At 34.3% G+C, this 15497-nt stretch overlaps 1 protein-coding gene across 5 annotated transcripts; it reads right to left on the reverse strand.

Moving 5' to 3' along the window:
* Positions 1–220: 220 nt before the first annotated feature.
* Positions 221–8291, reverse strand: LOC110804091 (uncharacterized). 5 transcript variants are annotated; one of them, XM_022009679.2, is made up of 8 exons: positions 8161–8291; positions 7252–7570; positions 4735–4932; positions 3286–3558; positions 2508–2610; positions 2237–2355; positions 1944–2102; positions 221–1463 (listed from the first exon to the last, which is right to left on the reverse strand). In XM_022009679.2, exons 2-8 carry the CDS (start codon positions 7552–7554, stop codon positions 654–656), a joined length of 1965 nt encoding a protein of 654 aa, XP_021865371.1. In that variant the 5' UTR covers positions 7555–7570; positions 8161–8291; the 3' UTR covers positions 221–653. The 5 variants fall into 5 exon arrangements, with proteins under 5 accessions (XP_021865371.1, XP_021865378.1, XP_021865364.1 ...); XM_022009686.2 differs by having other exon boundaries at positions 8129–8268; XM_022009672.2 differs by lacking the exon at positions 8161–8291 and adding an exon at positions 8013–8152.
* Positions 8292–15497: the final 7206 nt, after the last annotated feature.

A 15497-nucleotide genomic window follows, 5' to 3' on the forward strand; every position in this document is an offset into this window, starting at 1 on the left:
TGCAGCTACATTACCCCACACGCAAATCAAATTTAAAAAAAATTAAAAAAAAACTCATTAACGAAGGCTATTATGACTAACTCAAATCCCGTCCTTTAAGTGAAATATTCTACGACATGTTATATTGCTATCTTATTACCGACATGAAAAGTAACAAATTATGCAATCCCCTTGTAAATTACTTTATTGATCCGTTGATCCGTACATCGCACGGGCATGATTCTAGTTCTTAAAAATTCCAACCTACAAAAGAAACTTTATAATGAACGTTCTGACTCCAGAGATTTACTGTACCACCTTACAAACCACAATAACCAAAAACTTCAGATTAAGATGAAAGTTATACTGCCGAAAGAAAGACATACTGAATACAAGTATTACACTGCACAGAAGCTTTCTTAGCTACAAACGGCTGTTGGCAGATTCCAGCAACCAAGGTCACATAACACCTTAGTAATTTTCTATCCAATTAACTCCTGTACATGATTAGAAGTTAAGACCCTTTCACATGCTGTAAGGCTGCTTAGTCTCTGAATTCCTAAACGTGCATTTGATTCATCCCACACGGCCACTAATCAGCGTTTTGGCTGACTTAATTGGTTATTAAGAAGTTAGTACAAATATTTACAGTGTAGTTGCCTGAAACTTTCCCCTCATAAATCTACCCCAATTCCTTGATTATAATGGTTACCTTCAGAAGCTTCATCCTCAAATTCCCTGATGAGTTTTTCCATCTGCCTTCTGTATAAGGGCATCAAGTGATCGCTAATCATGCTATGTGAAAGCCTCAATTTACTATACAATACCCTCGGAGTGAGGAATATCCCAACTTTACCCTCTATTGACTGCCTACTTCCGCTATCACTCGATGAAACTTCTTCAACTTCATCCTCTGCAACTTCTTGAAGATTCATGATGTGCATTATTTTTCCTGGTGGGAAAAATCTATGCACTTCTTTAGCTTCAGGGGCCGAGCCTTCAGGTTGAGTAGCGCCAACCTCTTCCATTGCCGCCTTTTCCTCTTCTCTTATTTCCTTCTCCACATCAACATCTCCTTCAGCTCGATCATAAAGCTCGTGCTCAAGTTGTTGCCACAACTCAACTTCGGTCATTAGATCTTCATTTCTAGGGCTTTCAATAAGGTCCTCACCATCTGCAACATCAACATCAACATCCAACTCATTCTGTATATGTCTCGTCTCGGAATAAGAACATCCAACCTCTGAATTCCACTCGGATGAAGATAAAGGAAGTTTGTGAGTCTTGGAGGTGGATTCACGTGAAGATGCAATGAGAGGTTCGGAAGTCTCAGTGCTCATAGGAACAAATTCAGAGGATTGTTCTTGCGCAATTGATGGAACAGCGTTGGCACGTCTCCGAGGTCCAATGCATGACCAAGAAGAAAGCACTGTGGGGCGTCTCAATGCTGCATGAGCCATGCTCTGGGCTCTTCTCATGACAGCCTAAATGAAATCACAAAAGCATTCAAGCACTGAAGCACCAGTTCAAAAATATGGGCATCTCAAGCAAATTAAGCAGTAGTTCCATATGATATGATAACAGTAGTCTAAACACGTGTGTTAATTAAAAATAAAAACCTGAGTTTTTTCATTGGTTCCTTTAATTAAGATCTAGTAATTTTTCATGTAAACCCTCAATCTGGAAAAAAAAATTGTCTAATCGTACTTGAATGTGCATGACAGAGGGAGAGGCATCACCACACAAGGTAAAAATTTTAGGCCTCTCAAGAACTTCAGGTTATTATTATTGCTTTCATCCCCAACCCCCCACTCCGGGTCCCAGAACGCCTAAACATTTTATCAGCTAGTTGATCATTACAATTACGTTCTATATGCAACTTTTTGGTATAGCTCTACACAAAATGTTTTAAATACAGTGAATTGCCACCCCCAGAGTGTTTCAAAATCCAGAAATAAGAGTACCTGAGTACCACTGGAAACTGGTCGGAGTACAGCACCAGCACCGGCAACTTTTGCTCTAGCGCTAGCACCCAGTGCTGAAGCAGAACGATACACAGTGCTGAGTATCCTTGTCTGCTCAATTTGATTCCTCAAATCGTTCAACCATGCAGAGGCTGTCACCTGAAAGTAGAATTTGTTTACCTTTTAATATACACTTGAGCCTAAAGGTCAAACTCACTAAACACAGTCCTTGCTTAATCCCGCAATCAATTAGAATAAAAGCCCAAAAATAAATTAACAAAGTAGGAACAGACCTCTGCACGCAAATCGTCTACTGATGCCGCTGAGAAGGTTGGGACTAAATCAGCCCCATTTATAATGGAAGTAATTACATCAACGCCTGATTCTGCCAATTCCCATGTCATGCAAGCCGCTGTTTTGAAATATCCAGTGAGTACAAGAAAGGCTCACAAATAAAATAAAAAGAAATAGAAAAGCATGAAATACACCTATCCGATAATCCTTTCAACTTTAAGATTTATAAACAAGTACAGAACTTAAGAAAAAGCAATCTTTATGGCAAACCTGGAGCAAATGTTACACATGATGTGGAAGATAGTTCCTTCTGCTCACGTAGTATGAAAGTTAAAAGAGCGGCAGTCCCCCCACCAAGAGAGTGCCCTACAATCTGCAAGCCAAGTGTAAGTACATTCAGGTCATGAGACTAGTCACTAGTCCCAACAATAAATAACAGAGAAATATTTTCTAGTTGAATGATGAAGTATTAGGCTTCCAGAATACTACAAGTCTATAAACATTCCTGCACATACGTTGCATTATCTGTAAATTAGAAGACAATGCAAGAAGCAAGTGAAGAACACATCTCATATGGACATGTCAAGCAATGAAGAAGCATGGGGAAAGCAAATATTTTGTTAGCTGCAACTTGTTTCACCATGTGTAGATCAAATCAAAGAATTAATTCACATTTTAAATTAAGATTTCGCAATGATCAAGCCGGAGAAAACATAATGTTCTTTATCAGGAAGGTATGAAAAACAATAAGACCCCCTCAAGACCCAAGAGCCATATATAGCACTGGTGAAAATTATAATTGAATCCACACCTAGAGAGTTGAGTCCTCTTGGGTGCATGAAATGGTGTAACCCAAAATTGTGAATCAGTAAATGCATGAAGGTGCGTCTAGAAAACCAGTAAACTGAGTCAGATTAAATTAAACTTTATTTAAAGACAAAATGTAGTGTAAGCTCCAACCACAGAGGCTCTTCAAAATGCACCAGAACATAATTTTATGGTGAAACTAAGACTAGCAGAACAGCAATTAGTCTAAACAAGTCTTCACCTTTAATTTATAATCAGGATGTTCGTCAAGAGCTTTGATAACACAGGGTGTTGCTAACTTAGCGATCCATCGAGCAGCTGCAACCATTCCACAGTGTGCATAACCTAAAACTAAATCGGTTACTCCTCCTTCATGGACAACAGTATGATGAAATGGCACAACCGCGCCAGTGACAGCTGTCAGAGTATCTTTGATACTGTGAGTTCCACGAATCAGTAATAGTAAACACTTTGCTTTGTGATCTACAAGAATTGTAAATGCAGGTTTCAAAATCTGCACAAAATGTCAAGGTTAGCTCCATTTAGTTGGTCCCACCCAGAGAACTGCAAAATTATACATCAAATATGCTTCACCACTTGCAAACATCAGCCATTATCTACTAATACCTCTTTCTTTCACTGGTCGCTGACTCAGTCCCTTCCCTCTGGTCTGTACTTTACCCAGTTTAACTTCGGTAAACGAGGTTTTAAAAAGCCAAAAACATGTCAAGTAATCCGCATGAAGAAGTTTTGTCTAGCTTCACAAGCTACTGACTTACTGAGGGGCTAGAATGGTCCCCAACCCCAACAACAGGTTTAAATAGGTGCCAGTGTTGTCCCACCTTTAAACTAAAAATATTTTTCCCTTGAAAGAAGGGTGTAAATTTCTTTATATGGTTTAGTGAGTCGTAATGTTGGATAGTTTTAGGCATCACATATGTACACTCTGTTTTGAGTTTCTCATTCTCTTTCCCTATTCCATGCAAAGTATATAATTCATCCTCTTTCTTCGATTTTAACTTGAATCCTTCATTCTTAATTTCCAAACCTGGCACATTTCAGTTATTTGAAGTTCATACAAATCCTAAATATTGACAGTTTAACACCTTGAAATCAAGGTAGAAAGTCTAGATCCAGAAACTTTGGCTGCTAACTTTCAATAAATGAGTTTCTTTCCCGTACGCAAATAATTGATACAAGTACTTTTTTCCCTCATTGTTGTTGTTCTGAGTGGTTATAGTAGAAAGCTAAAAATCAATCTCTTTAATTGCTCCCTTTGTCCCTTTATTAATTAAATTCAAAGTCAAAGTTTGGTATAATTTTTACTAAAACACATTCTGAATACAACATAAACAACATGTGTATGTGGGATCTTGAAGATTCACGTTGATGTGTATTTCAAATTAATATCTACTGTCTTGGAGACCTTGATAATGGCTGTTAATTTCTATAAAAAGAGATGGAGGGAGTGATTTAAAAATACTATGTTCATCATATAAACTGATGGATTCTAACAAAAGCCCCCTGACAAAATCCTAGCTTCGCCCTTGGTTAGGATGCACATGAAACAGAGAATTTATAGTTACTTTTTTAAAATAATAACAATACAAACACAGAAAATGGAAGCAAAAAAAATGAACTAAACAATATTAGTTGATTTAAAAGATTAGGAGAGTGCACCGTCAATTACCCCTGCTTTAGGTTCCTGAAGAAGAACATCATCTACCGTATAGCCAGTCTCCTCCAAAAACAGTGAGAAAGGCTTCTTGGAAAAATGCCAGCAAAGAGTTAGCAAATTCACTAGATATTTGAGTTCTACTGCTAATTCAGGCCCCTTTAATTGTACACTGTCATTTCCTCCAAATACATCCTGGACACATAAGTTCCCCTGAAAAGAAGTATTTCGTCAGACAATTAGTCAAGCAAGATCCAAACTCTAGAACACATCCAGGCATCCAGGTAATCAAAGGTACACTAGTATTACCCCGATAGACAGCAGAAACTATTAATAAGTTACACACCAAATTTAGTTATTCTTCAAGCAACAAAATTTTAAAAAGCAGGCCCTGGATTAGAGGGAGCAAAGAAAACAGGAAACCAACATAACCACATAACCTAAGAGCTTGAGTCACCTAATTAAAGAAACCAATGGAAGTTGGATAGTACCTAATCATGGCTCATGAGGGGGAATAGAAAGAGTTAAGCATATACTCCCTCCGTTCCTGAATACTTGCAACACTTATCTCTTTCGGCCGTTTCTAAATAATTGAACACTTCCTCTTTTGGCATGAGACCACCATTTTTTTTATTGTTTCTCTCTCCTTTTTACCCCACTTGCATCGATTCTTTGTTATTTTTCTGTTATATAAACAATTAAAGTATCACCATTAACCCCACGTGCACATTAATTTTTTCATTTTCATGTATAACCAACATTTCTAAAACTACGTCCAAACATAAGTGTTGTGGACTTGTGGGTATTTGGAAATGGAGGGAGTAGTCTTCAAGTACAGGGGATGAACAATGAGTATACACCATGGACATTAAAGAAACTTGAGTCACCTAATCAAAAAACCAGAGGAAATTGGACAGTCCCTAATCATGGCATAAAAAGAGATAAGCACATAGTCTTCGAGTGCAGGGGATGAAAAATGAGTACACAACATTGGACATACAAAATCGTATGAAATATTTGAGTCGGAATCATGATGCCACTACGGACCAGATTATTAATTTCAACCTAAGAAACCCTTTGGACAGTCCTATTTGGGAAGAGAAAGACAAAACAGCTGAAGTAGTGTACCGGTAAAAGAGTGAATTTATTTACTACGAGTACTAAAAATCAAACAATTACCGACCTATCAATGTTAGGTGTGCCGACTACCTTGTGCGGAGTTAAGGCCTCAATCGTTATATGGTGAATCGTTAAACAAAAAATGGTTCCCTGCCCCATCGGAACATCCTTCTCAAAGAATAGCAGCTTTAAAATTGTAATAAGATCACATGAATCTCCAGCTCGCAGGACAGGTCAACTAACTTTGAAACACGTTTTTCATATTAACACTAACTTCAACATACAAGAGCAATTTTCTCACTAATTTGAGCTCCTTAAATAAATATGAATTCCCTATCAAACCAATGACATTCATTATTGCTAATCTGCATGTAAGACACAATTATAGCTCAAGCAAATCTAGGTGACGTCCATTGAATAAAAGCTTCTGAAACAATCAGAAAGACCCAATGAAGCAACACTAAGCATAACTAGCAAAAGGCTAAGATCATGCAGTAACAAGGGTTGTCAAGGGTCATTTGGCCCATGATAGACTTCGACAACACCCCTCCCCCGCCCAACCGACTAGACAAATTATTTGTATAATGTTGGTTGACATTTGCCTTTCTATATACTCCCTCCGTCCCTTAACACTCGCACCGGTTTGACCGGTGCGGAGTTTAAGACACTTGAATTGACTTTTAATTTAATGGGTGTTAGTCGATAGTGGGGTATTTTATTAATATAGTTAGTGGGAAATGTGTAATGGGTGAGGAGTGGGGAGTGGCGGGTGTGAATTTTTAAATGATTTTTTGTAGGGAGTAGGGGTGTAGGTGGGGTACTAAGTGTGAGAAATAATATAATATTAGTAAAATTTTCCATTTATAGAAGCGGTGTGAGTATTAAGGGACGGCCCGAAAAGGAAAGCGGTGCGAGTATTAAGGGACGGAGGGAGTATTATTAAAAAAAGTTCCTCACAACAATACTCATATACGAAATACATACATATATCATTTTTAAGTAACCCCTATGTCTCCTTGATGAATACAACCATTGACTTACCTAAGAGGCAACAAACTTGAAGCAATACAAATCACCACATGCACATTAGCACAAGATATAAGCTCGAACAAAATCTACTGACTTCAAGTCTTCAAGGGATATGAAACACGATAAATTTCGAACAATATCAATCACCACATGCACATTAGCACAATATATAATAAGCTCGAACAAAATCTACTGACTTCAAGGGATATGAAACACGATAAAGTTCGAACAATATAAATCACCACATGCACATTAGCCCGATATATAATAAGCTCGAACAAAATCTACTGACTTCAAGGGCTATGACAAGAAAATTTGAACACTAAGCTGTCGCATACTGATACAAAACTATCAAATAGAAGAAAAACAGACATGGAGGCATACCTGCCTCTTCAATAGAAAACTAATGCCAAATGCCAAGTCTCCAATAGGCCATTTCCCCAAAGTCTCAGAATAGGTAAACCGAAGGGTTTCCGATAAGGTCGAAATAGTCTCCAGCCACGTTGCCGGGGCTCGAATTAGTCTAGTGGAAACCCTCTCTATCCCTAAAGGACCATTATTTCCGGTGACAACCGCTACGCTTTCTTCCTCGTCAATTTCGACCGCCCCGGATTGCAATTTCTTATTTAAAGTATAATACAATAGTGCAGCTGCACCAGCAGCTGATGCCATTGTTACTGTTGCCATCAGCTTTGAAGAATCTCTGCATATTCAATTCCAAAAATAAATCAACAAAATACTCAAAATTAATCACTTTATATCACAAACTGCACTAAAATTCAAATTCTTAATTAAAAATTAAACCGTTTTCAATCAAATTGATGAAACACAAATCGAATTCAACTAGTAGCAATAACAGTATCGAGCAAGAGAGCTTCACCTGAACATAATAATTCAAAAAACACGAGAAAAAAATGGCAAAACCCTAAAAAAATCGAACTTTTTTATAAGACCAACAAAACTTGGATAAAATTATAATTAAGAGCGGATTGAAGAGAGAGAAATTGAGAGGGAGAGCAAAAACAAACAAAAAATAATTAAAAGCGACGTAAAAGGAGAATTGAGAGGAACCTGGCATAAAAGTTCCGAAATTTTTGGATTTAGGAAAAAAAGAATATGCGATTTGGGTAATATCTCTTACTTACTCTCTCTCTCCTAAATTGCAAAAGGGGGTTTTGGATCAAAGCAAGGAAGTTGAGGATAGGAAATTGAAGGTTAACGTAAACTGTTTTTTTTTTCTTCCCTATAGTGAGAAAAGCACCTGAATTGTTAGAGTAGAAACTAGAAACCGACCTCTACAGTTCTACCGGCTACGCAACAACGCGGGCTCGAAGTTAGATATCAATCCGCGAAATCACTTTAAATCATAATACTAAGCATTTAGGTACCTTTCTGTTATATATTACGGAGTACTTATTTTTTTTATCTGATTTTATTATCTCTTATTTTATACTCTGTATTCTCTTATCGGCTTTTATTGAAAATTTTAAAAACATTTTATCTTATACTTCGTATTATTTTATCTTAAGTTATTAACTTATTTTATCTTATCTTATTAAATCTGAAATAAGTAAAAATAAGTTGAAAAGAATGGAGTCTTATAAGAGTTAAAGAGTACTCTCCGTCCCGGAATACTTGACCTGTTTTCCTTATCGGGCCGTCCCTTAATACTTGACCTGTTTCTAAAAATGGATATATTCTAACAATATTATACTATTACTCACTCCACCCCTATTAACCCACCTACCCCCTATAAGTCAATTTAAGTCACTTAAACTCTGTGCCGGTCAAACCGGGTCGAGTATTCCGGGACTGAGGGAGTACAAAGTATTGCTTAGTACTTGTAAACTGTAATCCCTCCTCCCAAATTTCTATTTGACTATTACTTACTTAGTACTATAACTTTGTACTTATAAATTAAAAATTCTATTTTGACTATTGTTGATGATTTATATGTAAGATAAAACGGTTATGTGTTATCTTATTGTTGGTGATTTATATGTAAGATAAAACGGTTATGTGTTATCTTGTTAGATAATAATTTTTCTTAAAGAAAATTAAAGATATTATTGATCAAATTGTGGATTAACATGCGTAAAAGTGATCAACGTTGCGAATAAAAAACAAAAAGATAGAGTATATCAGCAGTAATTTTGACACAAAAAAAGTACTTTGTCACATCCATTATAAGAGCATGAATATTAATGCTATATTCACATATATAAATACTAAAATTATTAAAATGGTTTGCCAAAATCATTTTCCGGAATACACGACGCTGATGTGGGACTAGGGGTGTTAAATTCAACCTTCAAACGAATAATCAAATCTAGTACTTAGACTCTTTATTGCATACCAATGGCAATAGCCAAAGGCCCAATATACGCATGTCTTCTTATATTAAAAAGTCGATGGATTGCAAAAAAAATTGCGTAATTTTTGTTCCATTTTACCCTTCCATCCCTTTGTTTATTACAATCTCTTTTAACTAATTTAATTATTTTTATTTTTATTTGCTTGATTGTCAAGCGTTGATTAAGAATCAGGTTAAGTACTTTTCTGCATTTCTTAAACATTGTATTATGGTTGATTTTACGCTCTTCAACACATGACTTTGACTCTTAATGTCTCGAACTATGGAGTACTAGTTTTTTTCTTTTTTTTAAAAAAAGGGAGAATTAAGATATACTTTACATAATGTGCACTCATAAATGGCCCCTACGTGGTTGTCCAAGTAATTTATTTATTTTGGATGCAAATGAGCCCGGTCCAAGTTTTTTTTTTTTGGATGCGAATGAGCCACAAGGGCGGGGATGATAATCGGTCCCAGGATCACATGGAATTGGGATAGAAGCTATAATCAACTGAGTTATCTCTCACTTGCAGTAAATTATTAAATCACTAGAGAATATCCTTAATTTTGGATTGTCGGATTACACCTTATGCATACGCGTTTAAAGATATGTCGACACTTTATTTGAGAAATTAGAACCTTGCCTCCAATGAATCGAGTGGGACATATAACTATAAAACTAATTTGAGAACTTTCACACAAATCAATTTGCAAAGCAATTTCAATGGAATCTATACATGATTAATTAACCACAGTCTACAACTACCACACCATCAAGCAAGACTTGCTTTGTATTTTATTCTTTGGTTGGGCCTCGATCACATTTCTTTTCATTTTTTGCACCAACAACATAGGGATAATTAAGAGACAAATTTGAGTATTGTAGTGTCTTTAACGCACTTGCACGTCCATCTTTACTGCCTATTTTGTTCTTTTGCCATTGCCCCTTTTTTAATATTCTCTTTGATGTTATGTGCACATTGTTGTATTATTCTGATTCATTCAGGATATGAAGAATCAAGTAGTGAATGAGATTTTGTTGAGTGGTAGTGTCGCTTCGGCTACTTGTACACTTGTATATTGTGTAGTTGCTCCCCTGCTAGGGAAGATTGTGTACAGAGACTATATCTGTAGGCACGGAAAATTCGTTAATGTTCCACGTTGGATATTATTTGGGTCAAAGAGTCAAAGTATTGACTCGGTAATTATTTGACGGTCAATGAAATTAATTTTGGGTTCCTAAACTAACTTGGCCCATTTTAGTTATTTAAATTAAACTCATTTTTTCAATAGTTAAAACCCAACAAAAAGGATTAAAACTATTTAATAGGCCATGATTGTTAAGTCTAACTTAAAAGCCCAAAGCACATTTAAAACCCTAGAGGTCCCCAACTCTATAAATAAAGTGTCGCAGTTCTTTTGCCAGACGGCAAATCTAAAACTCTCAAATATTCTCCATTTATTCGAGAAGATCAAACTAGTTCGTTGAGTTTATAATTTTGCAAACTTGAAATTTGTGTTTATAATATTGTAAACAAAAATGCAAGATGAGAAAGAAAAATAGATTGTCATTGATATGTGACTGTGAGGGCAGACATGAGACCATTATAAACTGTTAGGAAAGAAAAATAGAGTAACTCGGAAAACTAAAACTTAAACAGAGATTTCCCTTCTAAAATTTTTGTGGTGTCGATTTTAAAAACTGATTTTTTCAAGGTGTTAAAAGACAAATTATCCTTTGTTTTATTAACTATCCTGTAAATAATCGTCAAATTATTAAAATTATTAATAATATTTACAGAGTATTAATCATAATACATTGTACGAGTCCTAAACTTAACTTACGACACTAAAAAAAACATTAATACTATATTTTTTTTAACAATACGAGATTATATGGATTTGATATATAGATCGTGTTTTCGTGATAACTATTGTAATTATTTCATTAAAACGTTATTAAATACTATGTTTGTTCACCATTATATTTTTCATTTGATTAAAATTTTGTAATAAAATTTTTCAAAAGGTTTTTGTATTATATATTAATTTTTATGGTAAATTAAAATAATGCAATGTAATAAATCAAACATTTTAATGTATGGTTTTGAATTGTAGTTCAAATGATAGTATGCAATACTGAAAATTAAATCAATTGGTGTTGATGAACTTATTTCAAAATATATTTTATTTTATTAAATTTTCAGTAAATAATTATTAAATTATTTACTACTCCGTACAACTTTACAATTTTCTCATTTTTAAATTAATATATTTCTTTCGTTTCTTAATCGTTTAAAGTTATTCAGAGTTCATTAATTTTCTTTTACTATAGGCATTTCCTTGATAACGACATTTCAAAAAAAATCGTTTTATAAATCATAAATATTTTAAAATTTGACAAATAATATTTAATTTATTTTACCTTTTACAAAATGTTAAAAGCAAGATCCTTATGGAATCCTTACACATAAATGAGAAAAATGGATTTTGAATAACTTAAAACGATTAAGAAACGAAAGAGATATCTCAATTTTAAAATGAGAAAAATGTAAAATGATAATAAATACAAAAAAATTAGAACATTAAGGTAGTAATTTAAAATAAATTTTTCATAAGGTTGTAAATACAAAAGTGGTGTGTTTTTAAGGTAGTAAATACCAAAAATTCCTTATTAAGTTATTAAAAGTATTACATAAAAATATTTACGGAGTAGTAATTAAACAAGCAGGTTGTTAGCGGTTGATTTTGAATTCATTAAAAGTTTTTTTTCTTCTAATTTATACATTTCTATACCTCCTTGATGAATTCTATTTTTTTTGTTTTATAAGGTGTTTAAATATAATAAAAATTAAGTAAGTTATTAAATTACAAAATTGGTTTTTTCAAGGTATTAAAAGAAAAAATATCCTCTATTTTTTCTGATATATATGGTTTTTTTTTCTGAACAGTCTCCCTAAACTTTTCACGTGAAATTTGGCATACACAAAGACAGTAGAATCTGGGACTTGGATGAAAAACTACATAGATTTGTTGTTCACAACCTTAAAGTGCAGAACAAGTCCACCGATTTTGGTGTTGAATTTGATTATTCAGTATTATTCTTTCATATACGTCTTTATGAAAATATAAAAGAGATAGAAAAGTTACACTAACCCATTTTTATGGTGCACTCAGTGCCTGGAAACTGAAATCTGATTTGAAAACATGTTGGTTTGGACTTTCTATGGCATCAGACCGAATTTTTTTGACGCATCAATGGGAGATACATGGTGTAATGCAAGCAGAGTTAATCTTCGAATAATATGTACGAATTATATTTTATTTTATTGATTTTTCAGTAAATAGTTACGTATTACATAAAAATATTTACGAAGTGGTAATCATCGTGCGTTGCACGGGTATTAAAGTACATTCAAACAGTCAGGTTGTTAGTTATTATATTGAATTCATTAAAATCTTTTTTCAAATTATACCGAATTTTTTTTTACGCACCAATGGGAGACCCATGGTGCGATGTAAAAAGAATTAAGATTCAAAAAATATTGGTACGAAGCCTTCAGACTACACCGTAGCTTTCAAATCCATAAAAAGCTTAAAACTATTGGTAAGGTACTATAGGAATTAGAGTACTGTTACATAAGTAATTATAAACTATTATCTTATTTTGCTTAATAATTATACATATTTTAATGCAGCTCAAGGACTTGATATGACCAAGGTAACTTTTCAAGATAATAAATGTTGGGAAGGAACTAATCTTCATATTTTTATTGAACTGAAACAAATGCTGGGGAAAGAGTCGGTGGTCAGTGCTTTGGAGTTGAGAATCACTGGTTGTTATATGAATTTCAAATTCATGTGGACTCGATACTGAATCTGTTGGACAGAAACCAAAAATAGAAATGGGAGAAAGGTGGCTTCGAAAGTCATGACAAGATTCTGTTTAGTCGCAACTACGAGCGAGGGGGCAACGCCGAGGTGGTTAATTGAGTATTTTTTGGGTATCTGAGATCAAGGGATGGGATTTGGTCTAGCCAAGTGATAAACTAAGAAAGATGCATGTCAATGTGTCAAGGATGTAAACTTGAATAAGTGAATCGCAAGCACTTTATTGGCTTACAAGTATCACATTCTTTACAAATTTTTGATAGCATAAGTCTCTGTTGATATAGTTTAAGACCATAATGCCATTTGATAACTGGGTAAATCTTATTTCTTCTAATGTTTACATCTAGGTAAACCTCTGAATTTTAACAGAAATCCTTCCCAAATTCAATTGAAAATTACGGCATATTGAAAGATCAAAATTTTCATATCACATCCGATCCATGTGAGATAGACTCAAAAACCATAAATTCACAAATTTTCAAACACTTGTTCTTGCATTCCTCAAGAGTCATGGTTGTATTATACCCGCAGATGATACAATTAAACGGTGTACTCATGATCATCACTGCTTTTCGAGGAAGTTAAATACCTATCTACACCAGTAACAAGGTTATTCATTTCAGGAAGTTGGGAATCACACAGATAGTCGAAACTTTGCCACAAAAACTTATTTGGATTGTTATCATTCTCATCTCTAAACAAGGTTTCCTAACTCAAGAAACTGTGCAATTGAACTTAAATAAGTATTTTAAATAAGTATTTTAAATAAGTATCTTGAACAAGTTCATTACCCTTCATGTGTTGTTGATAAGTACCAGGAAGAATTAACAAGTGGACTTTCACGATTTGCAACCTAAACAACAGTTCGAGCTGGGACTTTTTTGAACCAGATTCCAATATATTTTCGAACTGATTGAGTTACACACTTACACTTATCGTGTCTCGGGTAAAGAAGTAGTAACAACATAAAGGAGTAACCACACAAAAAAATTAAAAATGTCAAGTTGCTTTCATGTTGCTCAAAAATTGTTTTCAAGTAGGAAAATACGCTGCATAGAGAAGACTCAACTCACCCAATCCAAATAAATGGTGAATGCAGAGAACTAAATAAGAAAGAATGCTTTATGCTATTGACAATCAGACCGATTTGAAATTACTCAACATACTCAAAAATATAATCAGGATATATTCTCTAATTCTCTTTCTTTATTATAACCTTCTTTTTTGGGAATCGCCCTAGAGTGAAGTTCTCGAACCTTCCAAGAAGAATAGTCTAGTAATACTTTAAAAAGTAATTAAGCTAGGCCTTAAGGGTGCTTGGTTCGCGCGTTTTGGATATGAAGTACTCCGCACGGATGAAGTTTTTTTTATCTTATTTTAACAAAGGCTAACTATATAACATTATGAGAAATTAGGAAAGTAAATTAAATCTCGTGAAGCTCCAGTTGCAAGAATATGAGTTCGATCCACCCGTTCCCGCTCTACCTTATTAACATTGTACCAATAGAAATCCTTACATATGGTCTTGATTTCTTCTCGCTAGAGCCCAATGAAACTGCATGCAGCTCCTGGAAATCCTCGTCCAATAGCATTTGCACAACAGTTGAGAATCAGTAAGAATTGTAACATTCTCCAAACCTACTCGTCAAGCCCACTTCATGCCATAGAGGCTAATCATTGCTTCAACTTGTATGACACTCTTTGTAATTTTTGAAGATTTAGACTATTAGAGTAGGCAAAATCATACATAGTGTTTGTTTATGAAATTTTTATTTTCTAAACTCATAGCTCATATTCAGAAGGTATGAGTTTCAGAAATCCGTAGGGAGATGGCCATATGGGTATGGATCATACTACATCTTCATATATGAAATAAAAGAAAAAAAATTCATTACAACCAAACAAAACACATGGTATTAGGATCAACTTTCAACCCTATACTATTTTTTTTCATTAATTTAAGGGTATTAAATATCAAGTTCCAAACCCTATACAACGTCTATGCATGGTTTCATTTCTGATTCCAAACCCATAAAAAATCCACTTACAATAATAAAATTTGAATCAGTTGGGAAATCATAATGCTAAATATAAACCAATTCACACACATTTTGTACTTCCTCCCTAGAAAACTCGCACCGTTTTGACTAGACACGGTTGCCAATGCACCACCAATATCTTTAACTACATATTATAAAAACTTATAAAATATTAATATTTTAAAAATATATTTTAAGATGAAGCCAACGATATATTATATACTAGAAACAAAATAGAATCAGTGAATTATGTGAATAGTGCAAAAAATCAAGCCGGTGGGAAACTGAGAATATTCGGGGACGTAGAGTGTACCTTTATCTTAGTAACTCATTTGGAATACTCAATA

This window comes from Spinacia oleracea, chromosome 1, assembly GCF_020520425.1.
Source record: "Spinacia oleracea cultivar Varoflay chromosome 1, BTI_SOV_V1, whole genome shotgun sequence".
NCBI classification, from domain to species: domain Eukaryota; kingdom Viridiplantae; phylum Streptophyta; class Magnoliopsida; order Caryophyllales; family Amaranthaceae; genus Spinacia; species Spinacia oleracea.

Excerpts from the sequence above, each read along its gene's own strand:
- LOC110804091 (XM_022009658.2), bottom strand. Across the intron at positions 4,933-7,251 it reads GTTTTCTATTGAAGAGGCAG|GGGAACTTATGTGTCCAGGA; the intron begins GTATGCCTCCAT and ends ACTTCTTTTCAG. Across the intron at positions 2,103-2,236 it reads TAGACGATTTGCGTGCAGAG|GTGACAGCCTCTGCATGGTT; the intron begins GTCTGTTCCTAC and ends TTCTACTTTCAG.